This window comes from Pipra filicauda, unplaced genomic scaffold, assembly GCF_003945595.2.
Source record: "Pipra filicauda isolate LSUMZ 115617 unplaced genomic scaffold, ASM394559v2 scaffold119_size3216105_pilon, whole genome shotgun sequence".
In the NCBI taxonomy this organism is placed as follows: domain Eukaryota; kingdom Metazoa; phylum Chordata; class Aves; order Passeriformes; family Pipridae; genus Pipra; species Pipra filicauda.
Genome location: NW_024103651.1, coordinates 647936 through 663945, shown reverse-complemented (window position 1 = coordinate 663945; position 16010 = coordinate 647936). Strand labels below are relative to the sequence as shown.

The 16010-nt window shown below is 46.2% G+C and overlaps 1 protein-coding gene across 9 annotated transcripts in view; it reads right to left on the bottom strand.

Annotated features, from left to right (window-relative positions):
- Window positions 1–16010, bottom strand: part of FRMD4A (FERM domain containing 4A) — a 367626-nt gene that overhangs the window by 100212 nt on the left and 251404 nt on the right. For all 9 annotated transcript variants that reach the window (XM_027722476.2, XM_027722475.2, XM_027722477.2 and 6 more), the window contains one exon: window positions 15–109. In XM_027722476.2, coding sequence (XP_027578277.1) covers window positions 15–109 — 95 coding nt within the window. The remainder of the gene's footprint in view (window positions 1–14; window positions 110–16010) is intronic.

Sequence of the window (16010 nt, the reverse complement as noted above, 5' to 3'; positions counted from 1 at the left end):
TTTCTCACACTTACGTTTCATCTGTGAATGCAATTCCAAAGTACTCCTTCTCCTTCAGGTTGAAATGAGATGCCACCAAGTCAAGCAACTCCTTGGCCAAAAGTTTTGGCTGGAAAACAAGAATGAAAGAAAGTGATTAATGAGGAGAACTTGAATAGAACTGCAACTGTGCTTCTGGAGGAAAACACTATCCTTGAAGACACTCCACAGCTGTTGCTTTTATGTTCTCTCTGGTATTCAAGGTAAATCTGCAAGGAACATTAGCCCCTTGAAATGAGCAGTAGTTTCCCTCCCAGGTAAATAATAAAAACCTGGCAATTCTGACCTATTCAGTGCTTAATGTTCCTGCAGACAGATGACTTGCTGCCTGCCAGTGCTCGGATCTACCAGGACCAGCTCCCTCCTGCCTCTCTTGATAATTTTAGTTGTTAAAGCTTTTTATCAAGGACCTTTGCAAACACATTTCAGACACCCACTCTCTCACACACAGCATGGATATATGCTCATAACACTAACAAAATACATAGTGCCAAAAGATAGGATGTGACAGGACCAAATGAGAAGTAAATGACAGAACAAAATAGTTTCCCATTCACTATTGCTTGTCATATAGAGATAAGGATATATCCTCAAATTTAGGCACTTGGAAAGAAAGACAGGAAAGTAGCACACATGTTCAAAATACCATTTGTAAGAGCATAAAAGCCAAGCTAAGAGAAACAGAGGATGGTGCATTACTACCTTTTCTGCAAAATCTTATTTGTCTTTTAACTCCAAAGTGTCCTTCTGCCTCTATGAATTTTCCCCAACTCTGCTGAACTCCTGTGTTTCTGACCAGACTTCTGAAGCCTTGGCCATAACACAGCTCTTGTCCTGACTGTCACTGGTCAGAAACAGGGGTTCAAAGGATCCAGGTGGCTGCAGCCTGCAATAGCCCCAGATCCCAGAGCTGCAATGGTTACAGCAGCACTGGCACAGCTGGGGTCAGAGATCCCAACAATGTTCCCTGGTGACTGCTTATAAGGATTTGGTCTACAAATCTCTGTGCTGCAAGCCTCAGGGAAAATAAAACTGTCTGCAGGCTTGACTGACCCAACCAGTCTGCCAGGCAGCTGAGTCAGTTACCCCAGACATGAACCTGTTGTTAAATGGAGGTGAAATGATGATGCTGTGCAGAAAATGAGTGTCGAGGACCTGATAACCCTGCTGTCCTAATCGACTGCCCTGTCCTGTAAACAGAAACACAGCTTGTATTGAAAAAGCCCTGATTTGTACTTTAACGCCCGAACAGACTCATAAAACTCTCAACCTCTGGAAATGTTCCTAAACCCAGCACTATCATAGTATCTGACATAGCTGAGACTTTCCCTGTGTACTTCCCTGGCATTCATATGAGTGTCACACCATTCTGCACCCACCCATCTATCTCCCTGCTCTCTTTTAGTGCAGTTACAGCAATGTCTGAACTGCCCCTTTGGGGCACCCAATGCACAGGGGGTCTCTAGGTCATTCCAGCAAAGAAAGAAGCAACAGCTGTGCCTAAATGCAGCACTGACTTAAAGAAGCCTCTGGATACAAAAGAAGTTGCTGTGTAGGAGGAACAGGCTGGCAGATAACAAATAGGTGGGATGCAACCAGCCTAATTTGAATTCCCAAGTCAGACTTCTCAGGCGCAACTGTTAGAGTCTCTGCTATGACTTTACTGCCAGCTGCATTGACTTTCACTCCTGAATCAGCTCCCACATAGTGCTCAGAGATGAGCAGACCAGGCATGAGGTCATGGTCAGATCCCCTGTCCCCTTAAGTCCCTTCAGGGACCCAATCAAAGAGCACACCAGCTACACCAGACTTTCTGGAGACTCCTCAGATACTTCTCTCCTGGCATTGTGCTGGGTGAGAGGGACGTTTGCAGCATCCCTGTCTCCTGTAAGATGAACTTCTCTTTGCCAGAGCATTTGAAGAACAAACTACAGTTTGACTTACGATATACAAAAATACTGTGGCAAAGAGGATGGTAAGACTGCTGGGTGGATTCAGAGATACACAGGCTCAGTGCAGGTGGCAGGTTACTGTGGGGTGTGGGATGAGTTTTCAGCTTAACAACAGACAAACATGCAAAAACTTATAAAGGACAGAGAGGAAGAGGGGTTTGAGCCTGTCAGTGTGTAGTTTGAAGCTGTGCTTTTCCCCCACTCCTGTCCAAGTCTCCCTGCTACTTTCTCTCCTCGTTGGGCCGAATTCTCTCTGCACCAGAAAGGGATTTCTTCCCAAGCCAGCACTACCGCAAGAGGATGGATGGGAATGCATGGCAGGTCTGACTCCTCCATGGCCAAGGCCAAAGTGGGGGCAGTTGGTGGAGGTGAATCCATGTCTGAGGGCATTGCAGGCGCAGTGCTGCGTGGCTGTCACTGCCTGGCACCCAGTGCTCTGGGATGACTCAGTTATTTGATAAACGAGCAATTGTGCTGCCAAGCAAGGGAGTGAACCATCAGTGTCCCACCTGAGAGGGCAGGGGTGGAGAAGGGTGGTGAAACAGCATGCCTCAAACATAATAGCATTATTCCCAAGTCTGGCTTGAGCACTTGGAAGGAATAGGTTGAGCTTTCATATTTCACAAAAAAGCAGAACAGAGCAATAAAAAGCTGATGTGCAACAGACTTCCCGTGGACATGGGGGAGTGATGGGTCCCTCTGCTCCAGTCAGCCAGCAATGCCACAGGGGACACTGTCAAGGGGTAAAATCCCCTTCTGCTGTTCAGCCACCTCATGGAGAAGTGATGCCCAGCATCCCTTGCCTCACACACGACTGCATCCAGCCCCAGCTATCCAGTGGTGAGCAGTACCCAAAGGTACCTGTCTTCAGCCACCCTTCCCAGACAAGACGGGTAAATGCGATGTGCTGCTTCCTTATTTCTGCTGAGTGAGACCTGGATGATGAAAAAGCCGTGGAGAGATGGTCAGCTTGGTGTGACAGCTTTCCCTTCTCTAATAACCAGTAGTGAATGCTACTCTCCCAGCACAGCCCCACTCCTGCCCCTGGGGCTTGGCAGAGACACTATTTCCAGTGCCCTTGCTGTAGGGCCTCCTCCAAAGCCTGTGGTAGCAGATAAGGCAGGATAACCCTTTGCCTTGCAAGATAAGGGGAAAGAACAATAGATGCAGACCCAGCACTGGAGCAGTGCCAAGTTAGTTACTGGGCCAGAGTCCCTGAAGAGGCTTATGAAGCAGTGAAGTTAAGCCCTGCTAGTCCCCTTCAAGATTACTTTCCTCTCTACCCTTAAGCTCTGCAAGGTTATTGTCCTTTCCCTTGGGATGACTCCTGTGTCCTCCCAACACAGACAGGCAACCTGAGTCTTTGGAGGGGAGAGAAGGAAGGGGTCTTCTCCAGGTAGTAAATACTCCTCAAGACAAACTTGCACAGCAGGGATAAGGCAGGAAAACCCAGCCAGGCACAAGCTGAGCAGCAGCCTGTCCCGATGTCCCAGGAGAGCCCCGATGTTAACGGTTAATCTTCTTGCCATTCACGATGGGAATGGCTGAGCAATGACCTCCTTTCATGTGAGCTGCGCAGACAAAGAGCTCATTAGCAATGCCTGTGGCAAGTTGTTTTAATTCATTATTAATTTCTGGACTTCATTTTCCGGAGGGATATTCGTTTTGCGTTAATAAAACTTCCGTCACAGACACATTGAAGAAGATGGGGACCTGGTCTCTCAGAGCAGGGAAGTCAATAGAAAGTGGGACCAGGACCTTCTGCATTCAATACAGCTGGCTGGTCAGCAAGATAGCTTGTGCATCTCACAGGAATAAATTAGAGTAACAGGTGGCATTCAGCCTAGATACTGAACTGTGTCCTCAGTGATGCAGAGCTGGACTGTGGTGCCCTGTGAGCTGTCCAGGCAGCTGTGGAGACCCCTCTGCATCTGCTGCTTTTCATCTCCTTCCTGGAATCCTCCATGTAACCTCTATCACAAAACGTGCACTGTGGAGAGTGACAAGAGCTGCAGCTGGATGTCCTGAGCTTGGGATGGGGAACACCAGCAGAAATCCTTCAGCTGGAGCAGTGAGAGCTGATCGTGCTTTGCTTGTGGGGTGGGTTTGACAGAACAGCATTATTCAGCCAGGGAATGCCCTGCTGCTCCTTCCCACTACAGGACCCTCTTTGCAGAAAGGCCTGTGAAGAACAGTGCACTGTAAATCAACTGTTATTGTTACTAGAGAAAACAGCAGGGACCTGGTTGTGGTCCCAGCACAATGGAGCTTTGGCCCTGGGGGAGAAGATCCTGCTCCTGGTGAGCTGTATAGTGGAGTTTCTGGCACAAACACCAGCCATTCATTAGTCAAACCCTGTCCCTGAGCCTTCTCTGCATGGCAGCAAGACAAGTGCTTTCATGAGTCTGGGCCCCTACCTGTACTTCCCAATTCCTACTCCAGCCTGGAATGAGCAACACTTTGCAGATTGAACTTTCTGGATTTGAAACCATGACACCTTCCACAAAACCTAATACCTCAACAATGGGTCACTGGATCCACTTGCCAGGCATGATGGCACCAAAACGCTGTCCAGTGGATTCCTGATCCTCTGTAGAGTGGTACAACTCTTTTGTGAAATCAACCCTGACTTGGGGACATGCTGAGGTTTCTCCCTCAGAGAGCAGAGGTGGACTCATTAGAAGCTGCCTCCTTATTAGCAGAACGACCCAGACACCGTTCCCTGATGCCTGGGCCATGCCTGAGGTTTGTCTGAAATGCTGCCTTATGTCCTGGATCCACAAGGCCTCAGCAGCAAAGAGCACAATGAGCGCATGGCCAGGGCCCTCTGCAACCCCAGGTCCTGCAGGTTGGAAGCAGTGAACTCATTCCCTCTCTCCCTCCCCCAAAAGCAGCCAAAGTTTGTTCAAATAATGACTTAGAGGAAAGGAAGAGCTTTATTAGTGGTGTCAGGAGGTGGCAGGAGAAGAGCTGAACCTCAGTAGCAGCTCTGTACCTTGAACGTGCCACCAAGAAAGATTATGAAAAGGCACCAAAGGCAGTGCAAGAAGGTCCATATGAGATCACAACTGGCTGACTCTCCCAGGCTTGTCTCCCTGCATTTTCCCAGAGCTTAAAGAGCCCCCTCCACACCCTACACTGCAAGGCACAACCTGTGCTAGAGAGAACCACACCAGGAAAACTTCAGTGCACACAATGCCCAAGCTCTGTCTGTATCTCCTTGGCTCTATTTTAAGGAGCACTCACAGCACTGGCAAATTAACCACAGGGGATGAGTCTCTCTTCCATGCACTCCAGTCATTTCTGCACAGAGACACTATATAAAGGTGTACTCACTATAGGTGTCTCTTCCCAATTAGACATGATGGCAACTTCCCTGAATAACAGCAGAGCACAGCAAGCACTGAGTGCAAGCAGAGAGGGGAAGGACAAACCTGAGAGTGCCTTGGTAAGGGGAGGCTGCATGAGGGATGATTCCTACTGATTCAATGTCAAAAGCCCCTGACTTTCACAGCTCTTTGATGCATTTATTGGATGAGTTCTTATTAGTATGAGCCCACTAACATGGGCTGATGTGCCCACTGGGGAAGCAGGCTGGGATCTGCTCATGGGAGACCTCCCTGGTGCTGGAGAGAGGAAAAGGAGGAAGTGAGATGCAGGTGATGCACAGCAAGGATTTGCTACACAAGGTGACATGCAAACCCCATTTTGGTGCCTCCTAATACCAGTCACAGTCATTGTCACACAAGTTTAGTGATGATACTGATACGTTATATTTTGGCCACAGGATGGGAGGAGGAGGAAGAGGGCTGCTGAGGAGAATCTCTTAAAGCCTGGGGGAAGCTTGACAACAAGCTCAGTGGTACAGTTGACACACTGGAGGGAAGGGATGTCATCCAGAGGGACCTGGAAAGCTTGAGAAGTGGGCCCATGGGAATCTCATGAGGTTCAACAGGGTCAAGTGTAAGATCCTACACCTGAGTGAGGGAAACCCCTGGTATCAATACAGGCTGGGGAATGAAGGGATTAAAAGCAACTTGGTGGAGAAGGACTTGGGGATACTGGTGGATGAAAAGCTGGGCATGATTCAGCTATGTGCACTTGCAGCCCAGAAAGCCAACCATGTGCTGGGCTGCATCATAAGTATCATGGCCAGCAGGTCAAGGGAGGTGATTCTGCCCCTCTCCTCTGCTCTGGTAAGACCTCATCTGTAGTACTGCATCCAGCTCTGAAGCCCTCAGTACAGGAAAGACATGAACCTGTTGGAGCAGGTGAAGAGGAGGGCCACAAAAATGATCAGAGGGATCGAGCACCTCTCTGTCTGACAGAGACAGAATGGACTTTTTCTGTCAGTCATATTGGAAAATACAGCAGAAACACAAGCATTCTAGTATTAAATATTCAATATAATTAAAAGACAATGTTACTTGGATTTGAGCAGCCCAAAGAACTCTGGAATCATGTGTTTCCCCAGTGGAAAGACAGGCTGCCCACTTTTGGCAGAGAAGCATGTTTCTTTGTGACAGCTTCTCATTAAGCCTAGAAATGAGTGAGTTATAGAGAGAGATCATCTACCCACAGTCCAGCAGTGCCATGAATAAAAAACAGATGACATGGTATTAGCGGCTGCTGGTACGTCCCTAGAAGCTCAGGCACACACAAAGTATATTTCATTGTTTTATTAACTGTCAAACAAGCCCATCTATTTCCCTTCCCCCATGTCATAGCTTTTCCCTAATTCTCTGTGGCAGAAGGTTCCTGGGAAATGCATAGTTTCAACATATGGACAGGCGCGTGCCGCCCGCAGCCATCCAGCACGGACACACGTCGAGCTGTGGGAACCAGGTACCCGGCTCACACCGAGTGGTGCCTCATTTCACAAGGGTAAAAAGACCACTACCATCCACTGTCTGCTTGCTGGAGGGACTTACAGGGAGATAAATCACGAGAATACGGAGATGAGACACTGCCACGCCAAGTGCTGCAGTGCTAAAGGCTGTTGGCAGGACTGCTGCTCAGCCTGCACTGAGGTCTTGCTACAGCCCAGCTGTGGTCAGGCACAGGATCCAGGGCTCAAACCATTGGTATTTAGCTGTGAGCACGTGCTGGTGGAGGCTGGCCTGTTGGTACCTCCCAAGTCAAAGCCACCAGGGCATAGCCCAGCCCAGCCCCAGTCCCAAGGTTGGTTACATTGGAAAGAGGGAGTTTATTCCTAAGAACACAAGCTGGGCTGTGCCACATGGCTTTCAGCCCAACCAGCAAGCCCCAGCCTATTTTATTTATGAGAACAGACGCAGCAGGTGCTGTCCAGTGATTGCCTGAGGAGGTTTGGTTTCTGCAGGACAGACTGCGAAGTGCATGTAGTTCAAACTAGCCTCTCAAGTCACACTGATTTGGTCAAATTTTGCTCGACGTTCAAAGGCTGAATGTTTTAAAAATGCCTCTTTGGTGGATTGAGTTGCAGTGTAGGCTGGGGGATGTGGGCAGTGTGGCCAGTCCATCAGCAGGAGAGGAGAGGTGGAAAAGGAATGGTTTGCATGAATGAAGAGCAATTTGTCCCTTGGCTGTGCCCTACCAGACAGGGTACAAGGCTTCTTCATCAGCCAGCAGCAGCCCTCACTCGTCTCCAGCCTTGGGCAGTGTAATCAGGAGGAAATAAAAGTGCAAAACAGTGATTCATGCACAGTCCTTCCCCTCCACTGACTATTAGCATTTGATAATGGGGCAAACTCCAGGTGCCCTTAATGAATTACATCATGTGCTAAACCCAGCCACAATCCTATCCTCCAACACCACGGTGATAAGGGCAGTAAAGGTGCCCGTACAGACCCTTTGTATTCTCATTGTTACTCAGTGGCCAGCAGCCTTATCTGCTGAAAGCCAGCAGCACTCTCTAACACCCCTATGTGTTAGGCAGTGGATTGCCCCATGATAGTCATGGACTACAACTCCTTCCTGCCCCTGCTTCCTCATGCATGAAACACGGAATTCTCTCATCTGGGGGCCATCGAACTGTCACAATTCTCTTCTTGTCAAATTGGCTCTGCCAACAGCTCTGTCATCCCGTTGTTTAACCCATTTCACACACTTTGAAGAACAGAAAAATCCAAAGTTGCTCCATGTAATGCCATGTAAATACCAAATAATGGCCCTTTCAGCCATCACCTCATCTGAATACAGCATAATAACATTGAACAAAAACGCTCAGGCTGAAGGCTTGGGGGTTTAGGGGTTGCAATTCCCCTTGTGGGATAGATCCATTCCTCAACTCTGCACTACTGTGTCAATATATGGAGTCCACATAATCAAAGCAGGCTGGGATGTAGTTGGGTGAAAAATTATTCATGGAAATGCAAAATGCCTGGAGAGGGAGCGCCTTTTTTTTTATTATGGGACAGCTGAACTCGATCAGTGTTGGGAACTGGCGGTGGGAGCATTGCTCGTGCTGGCACAGGCAGCACGTCCTTCCCAGAGTCAGTGGTGGGCTCTAAAAATCTCTTTTCTTCATTTACATAAGAAAATGAGACAACTTGCCTCCAGCAGCCGCCTCGGGAACGTGGAGGGTGGTGACAGAGTGCCATTGACGTTTTTCTTGGAAAGTCAACACCCGCAAGTTGTGGGAATTAAGATTTATTAGGGTCAGAGAGAAACAGACAAAAAAAATTCCCAAGTTTTTAAAAGAATCTGCTTGGTAAAAGGATTAGAAACACCCTACTGACAAGTTGCCTCAGAAATATTCACAGATAGCTGCATTTCTGGGTTCAGCTTATACCTGACACTCCATGTCTTAAGTCAGAAGCCATTGCTGACACTCTCTAATTCCCCTACATATTAGCAATGTGGATCTGCTTAAATAATTTTGCAGTCAGAGAAAGCAGAGAGCATGAGCCAGCCAAGCCTGCATGGCAAATTCATGTCAAAGCCAAAATGGGAAGCAGTTGGTGGGATGAAAAAGACACTTTTGGGTCTCCAGCATCCCTCCTTCCCTTCTTGCCTGACGTAGAGGCAGCTGCACTCCTTCCCCATTCAGATGATGCCCAATGACCCCATTCCTCTCTGTTGTCATCTGTAGCATCCCGTGACTCCAACAGAATTTTCAGGTGACTGCATCCAAAGAGACCAGTCAGCTGCTACTGGTACTGGGACAGGAAATCTGCTCCGTGGTCATTCATGGAGCTCATGAATGACAAAAGCCTCAGCATTCCCCTCTTCCCTCCCTTAGTCCTCTGCTTGCTCCATCTCTTCTCTGTCTCTGCTGGGAGCAGCTGACATCCCCACATACAGCTTAAAGAGCTGGATGATGTGCTGAGGATGGGAGAAGGATGAGCTGAGTTTTGGTGCTGGCCCTGGCTCTAATCATGTAATTTTTGTTCGTAGACCTGAAGAACAAGCAGATTTGGTGGCTTAGAGCACTACATCCCCCATGAGAGTCTATCCTTCTGTCTCCTGGAGGGTTTGGGAGAGGGCAAGGATGCTGTGTCTGGCATTCAAACTGATGTCCTGGTCTGCCCTGACTACATGGGGTGCCAGCAGGAGCAGCACACTGTAAACTGTTTCTTCCTGGGATCCCCCAAGAGTCTCTGTGCTGTGCAGAGTCTCTGTGCTGTGCAGAGATCCCCCAAGAGTCTCACAGCATCTCTGTGCTGTGCAGTCTGGATGTGCTGGCTGGATGCACATCCCGCTCATGGAGCATCTGTGCCACGTCCACTGTTTCCCAGTGTACCTCCTGTATGCCATAGTGCTGATCTGTGCATGCACACAGTCCCTTCTGCAGAGGATTTCCAGGGGGAAGTGGTCAAAATCATGACATTCCCCCCTGGATTATTTTTCTGGGTAGTAAAGGAGATCATGCAGAGTAACCTCATAAGAGGACTCAAGCCACCCTTGAGTTCTTTCCAATTGAATTGTGGACAGGAGCATGAACCGACTGAGAAGATCTGGCTAACCACAGAAGCAAACCCAGATGGGAAAGGCAAGCAGGCATCTTTTTTGGAGGAATTTGATGGAAAGTGTGGAATTCCTTATGCTGACTGATGTAAAAATTGCTTTTGTAGCACTGCCAAGGCCACCACCGGCTCATCTAATCAGCCATGAAAACATCGCTGAAGCAAGTCAAAAAGTTGCCCTGAGTCAATTTGTGCATGCAACTTTTTATTATTCTTTATTTAAACTTTCTATATTTGGTTTTAGATGGTTGGAGGAAACAGATCCTTCCTCTGTTATCTTTCTTTGTGTTTCACCCAAAACCTAACACAACACCAGATCTGGATTGTTCTTTACAAGACACTCCTGAATACAAGCCTGGCTGGCTTCTTGCTTCACTGTGTGTTTACTCCACCAAGTACTGTGTTTTCAGGAGGCTCCTCTGAACTCCATAAGAAGTTTTATAGCATTGTCAGGAGCTGCATTCCATGGATTAATATGGTTTTAATGAAAATGCATCCCAAATTTGAGAGTTTTAACCGAGATTTTTTTAATTTTCAGGGAATTTAGAGAAAACTTATGAGGCACTAGCTCGGAAAAACTCGTACAAAAAAAGGTACTCATTTATGTGGTCCCAAACAAGCAACTTTCAAGTAAATTCAGTTCCCTTAGAGCAGAAGAAAACCCATTCACAGCTATGATGGATCATTAATATGTTCAAACCATTGATTCACTAGCCCTTCAAATCATTCTTAATGGCTTGAACCTATTAATGATCTATTTGGTAGCTTCCCATCTCCTTCTGCAGGAAACCTCTAGGAGGTATGTATAGATGAGAAAGTTAAGGATGATAGATCAGCGGAGAAGAAGGAAGATGCCCACACGCAGGAGGATTTGGCCCTTGTTGAAGACCATCAGTTTCATATAAGCAGTAGACAGAAGCATCTGTGCTTCACAGCAAAACATGATTTTCGAGGTCACAGTGGCTTAAGCATCTCCCAGTTCACCTGATCTCCAGATCACTGGAACTGGGTGCATTTGGCACTTGGATCTCTATGGTTTAGCAGCACTGGCTTTGTCAGCATCAGTAACCTGAGGAGGGCCATAGTGCACGATGCTCCTACAGCCCTGAAAGAAGTGGCCTGAAAGAAGCCTGGGTAGCCAGGCAACTGCCTTCTTTCCCTCATCCTTGTAAAGAATCAAAAAAGTCTCATTTTTCAACACAAGGGTATTTAATGTGTGGAAGATGCCCCTGCAATGGAGATGGATTTCACTGCCATTATCTGTAATCAATTTAAGCAAGCAAAGATATTAGTGAGACTAAGCATATCTCATGGTTTTGTCATAGAGCTGGGAGCTGCAGAAGATTTTTCACCTTCCTTTGCACGTAACAAGCAGCAGTGATGGATACAGAGGCCAGATTAGATGGAGCTCTCCAACTGGAGATTGGTGCTAAATTAATACAAACTGAAGCAGCTCAAGATGCAAATTGCACATGCTGGGGAGTTAAGAGGGTTTGTGTACATGGCTTTCGTTCTAACCCTTGACTTAATGCAAAGGAAAGAAGACATAGAAATGGCATTCTGCATTCTGTGCAGCAAGCAGGGTTGGAATTGAGATGGCCTACTTTTAAGAAAGTGCTTCCAACGTGACAAATTTATTCAGATAATCTCTATTGCAAATGTTTGGCTTAAAGTATTTTTGGTCTTCATATGTACTCGCCTTTTGGTTTCTGGAGATCTGTATTTTTGAATTTTGAAACAGAACAGCCAACTGCTTCAAGAAAGTCAATTGTATTTTAAATCATCTGACTGTATCACATGTGGCAAATCAAACTTTGAACACAAAGTGAGCTTCAGAGCCAGCTTTCCGGGCAGGAATCCATTTCACACTCAGCCGACAATGGGGTTTGATAAGTGCTCGGCCAGTGTGAATAACCAGCTGCCTTCTATATATATATTTTGATTTGGTAGTATCTGTTGAAGTTTTATGTCACTGAGAGATTGTTGGTATTCTTGTAAAGTATTAAACCCACCTTGACAAGGTCAACAACAATTTATACAGAGGTCAGCATTTTTATTTTGAAATATTTGATCATAATTCTATCAAACATTAAAGAAAGAGTTTGGCTAGGGCACATAATGAAATTGGACAGCTCACACAATCCATTTATCTTTTCGACTGTAAACCTCTGCAGCGCTCTAGTTCATCCAGTTTCAAATCAACTGTAGAAATGTCCATCTCAGTTCATCCAGCCTACAGAAATTGGTGTTTGGAAATGCTCTTGATATCTTATTGCTGATGTGGAAAAGGAAAAATAATTTCCCAAGACGTACTAGCTTAGCTGCATTCTTATGTTCTGTTTGCTTTTTAAAAATCTCTCCTGAATAAGGATGTTTATTTCTATCCTCACTCAAAGTCACTTCTTCATCGCTGAAAATATTTAATAAGCTAAGTGGATGCTTATTTTTGTAGCACATTTTCTAAACACATTAGAATAATTTATTAAAAAAAGCTTTGTGCAAAATCTACATGACCAACTTATGAATTGTGATTTAAGCAAATCTAACGTTAATAAAAGTAAATAAAATAAACAATGGTGCTAGGTCTGATGCATAGAATTAGCTCATCCTGTTTTATCCTACACACCATTTGTGAGTACAGCAGAATAAATTAAACTGAACAAGAGCTACATCCTCATGTGCTGAGACTGGGAAAGGTGAATGCCTGCAGAAGCATAACAGGTGCAGAGGCTTTTGTGCATTTGTTTTTATCCATACTTATACTTAGGGATGCAGTCAAGAGAGCTGACTCTACCAGTAAGTTCTCCATACATACAGCAATATTAGATTTCCCTCCCCTAAAGAACTTGGAGTTGAAGTGTATTGGTCTTCCTGGATCCTCTCATCAGTTTAATTATCTGTACATATGCAGCTGCTATATTAAGAACATACCACAATGTTTTGAACCTTCTGGCTTAACACACTCAAATATAAAGCATGCTAAGAAAATACTACACATCAGACAGACATTTCTTCCCCTGGGAAGGTCAGAAGAGAGAGGCTCAGCCTCATTTGCCAGATATGGGCTACGTTGCTCAATGCCTGGTGGCAAAGCTCAGATGTTATGGGGGACTCGAGTGGTCAGGGAAAGCAAGAAATGGGATACCTAAGGGAACTGCTTTAACCTTGAAGTCAAGTAAGAGTGTGATGCATTGTGTAGGTCCAGCTCTCAAGGCACAGGAAATCAGTGCTACCCCACTTATGTCCTCCCTGCTTGTCTGACCTCTAATCTCCTCTGCCTCAGTGTGGTCCCCAAGTTCACCGGAGTGATGGCTGGGCCCAGCCTCTGACTCTGCTGGGCCATGGGGCAGAATTTAACACACCTTGTCCTGTAAGACAGAGAGTCCCTCCCTCTGGGTGAGCACCCCAAGGGAGACTTTGCTTCTTGAGTCAGCAGGTGTGGAATATAACTCAGGATTAGGCTTGTGATAAAACAGTGGTTGTTTCACAGGGATTGGGAAAAGTCAACAACTTGGCATCTACAGAAGGACAGAAACTTCCCCTGCCTTCAGCTACTCATATTAAGCACTGTCTGCAGTCTTCCCTACCGAGTCTATACGTTCAGAGCCTGTATATGAAGCCAACAAACTGACTGTGTGGGTGCCTAAGAAGCAAAGGTTTCCATGTCCAGAATGCTTTGGGACACAGCAAGGAGGCTGCCTGGATCCCGTGGGCTGGTCCCCTCTGTCGGTCACAGCAGTCACCACATTGTCCATGTGAACAGCAGGACAGGGACAGGACACTTCAAGGAGCAGATCAAGGTGCAGTGGACAAACCTTGGGCACAGCGAAGTCCTGCCTCCACTTCTAGATGTTTAGTTATTTCTCCTGTGACACCTACTGAACTAACACAGGGAACGCTAAAACTCAGTGTGGCTGGAGCACATGGATCATCCTGGTGCACATCAGGACAGTCTGGAGCCCAAATGGATCCTACCACTCCCCCCCACCTCCTCACAACTCCATTTTAACACCTTTGTAGGCACCTTGAAGGTGAATGGGAAGGAGTCGAGGATGGTGGGCTTCGTTTCCTGACTCCTGTCTCACCATTGTCACACTGTAAATCCCATAAATAAAGGAGGAGGCAATGGAGAGAAATGATAATTGGCCACAGCTTGAAAGAAAAGAAAGCAAGATAATACTTGCTCACCATAGGAATTAATGGGAGGAAAAGAAAGGCTTATTTCCCCTGATATTTGTAAAAAGAAGTGCTGGTAATAAACCCAGTCCCATTAAAAAGGAGGAGGGTGAAATGAATGACCGGATGAGATAGTGTCTTTTATTAAAAAAATTAAAAACAAAAAATCTTTTTTGTGCAAAGAAAGAATAAAGAAGAAATAAGACTGAGTGATTAGGAGAGAACTCAGGCAGGGTGGATACTGTTAGTGATAAACAGCTACTTAGAAAATAATTGGAAAATGTAAATGCATACAAATGCGAGTGATGACCCATGTACTGGGGCGATAGCAGAATTAGCCAATAGATGTAATGAACCATGAAAGGAGAAGCTTGGAGACTTTATGAAGAATTGAGGAAATTTTTCTAAGCAGAAGGGGTAGAAAGCAAACAAAGGCAGCCTAATTTCTGTAAAGGAGCAATCCTTGGCCCGTGGATGGGGTGATGTCAAGTGTGCCGTGCAATGGCATGGGAGCTGCTAGGCATGGGCCGAGCCAGCTGGAGTTTTGGGGTCTGACATATGCTACCAACATGCACAATTAGCTATAACCCAAGGGCAGCAGAGCTTGTTGTCCCTCAGAATATCTAGAAGTTTCCTCAGCACTGCCAGGAACTGGAATATGGCTTGGTGTGATGTCAATCCAAACCCTACACTGCAGCTAACGTGCTCTCCTTACGTAAGGACTCATCCCCAGTGCCACCAACACAAGCACCTCTGAGCAGACCCAGGGACCGATGTCCTCCACCACAGCTGGTGCTGTGACCACGCTTCCATTGTGGACAGGATAGTGACTGCCTGCCCTTGAGGGATGCTGGAACCCTTCCTCTTCCCTAAGGAAAAGCTGAACCTCCTTGGCAGCGTCCAGAAAGTCTCTTTCTGTGTCTCACCCAGACATCTCCTCACTGCAAAGTGCGATTGAAGTGACCAAATCACTGTATCTGTTCCTGCTTTCATTAAACCCAGTGTGAAAGATGGGCAGCAGCAGATCCTACAGAAGTGCAAGCGGGTATCAGAGAGGCTGTTCCCAGTGGCAGAGCCAACGTCTCATAAGCTTGGCCAACCCAGAGATCAGTCATCTTGCTGGCAGATTCTGCTGCTGCTGGAAGCACAAAGACCACCTCCTTGGTCACTTCAGTGTCTCAATGGCTGGACTTGAACTAGATTATTGAGGACTATGAGGAAAGACCCTATATCTTTAGAAAGACTGTTCCATTACACTTCCCACAGGCATCAGGAAAACATTTATCTGCCTTTTTGCTCTCCCAGGAAACTCTGAAGATGTGACCACAGTTTGTCTGGGGAAGAAGACACCAGTATCTCTTTGGAGAGAAAAGAAACTGAATGGCAAATATATTTCACCCTGCAAGGTCTGAATCCACAAAGGAACTCTTGCTGGTAGGAAAAGTTATGAAAAAGTGAGGAGAAATCCCAGAAAAGGCAAAAGTCTCAAACACAGACTTAGTCTCAGGCAGAAAGTGGTTATATGAGAGCAGAGATATGTTATATCCTTATAGTGTAAACCACTGCTGCTCAGTGGAGATTCATCCATCAATACCAGAAGAGAAGCTGGCCTATGGCTCTTTGCTGGCTTGCCAGACTTTTATTAAATGCACAAGAATGCCAAGTCTGTAATGTCTAAAAGTGAATTTATTTAACAATGAACTCTTTGAAAAGGGAGTCCCAGATGTGTAATTAATAATGAATCAGTGATGTGAAATCTGATCCAAAGCCTACTGAAGCTGATAGACAGACTGACTTCAAGGAGTTCTGGATAAGGCTCTCATTAGGCAAAAGGAAAAAAAAATAAAAAGCTGAGCCAGCTAGTTGGTTAAAAAAATATTATAGCTTGGATTCTGTG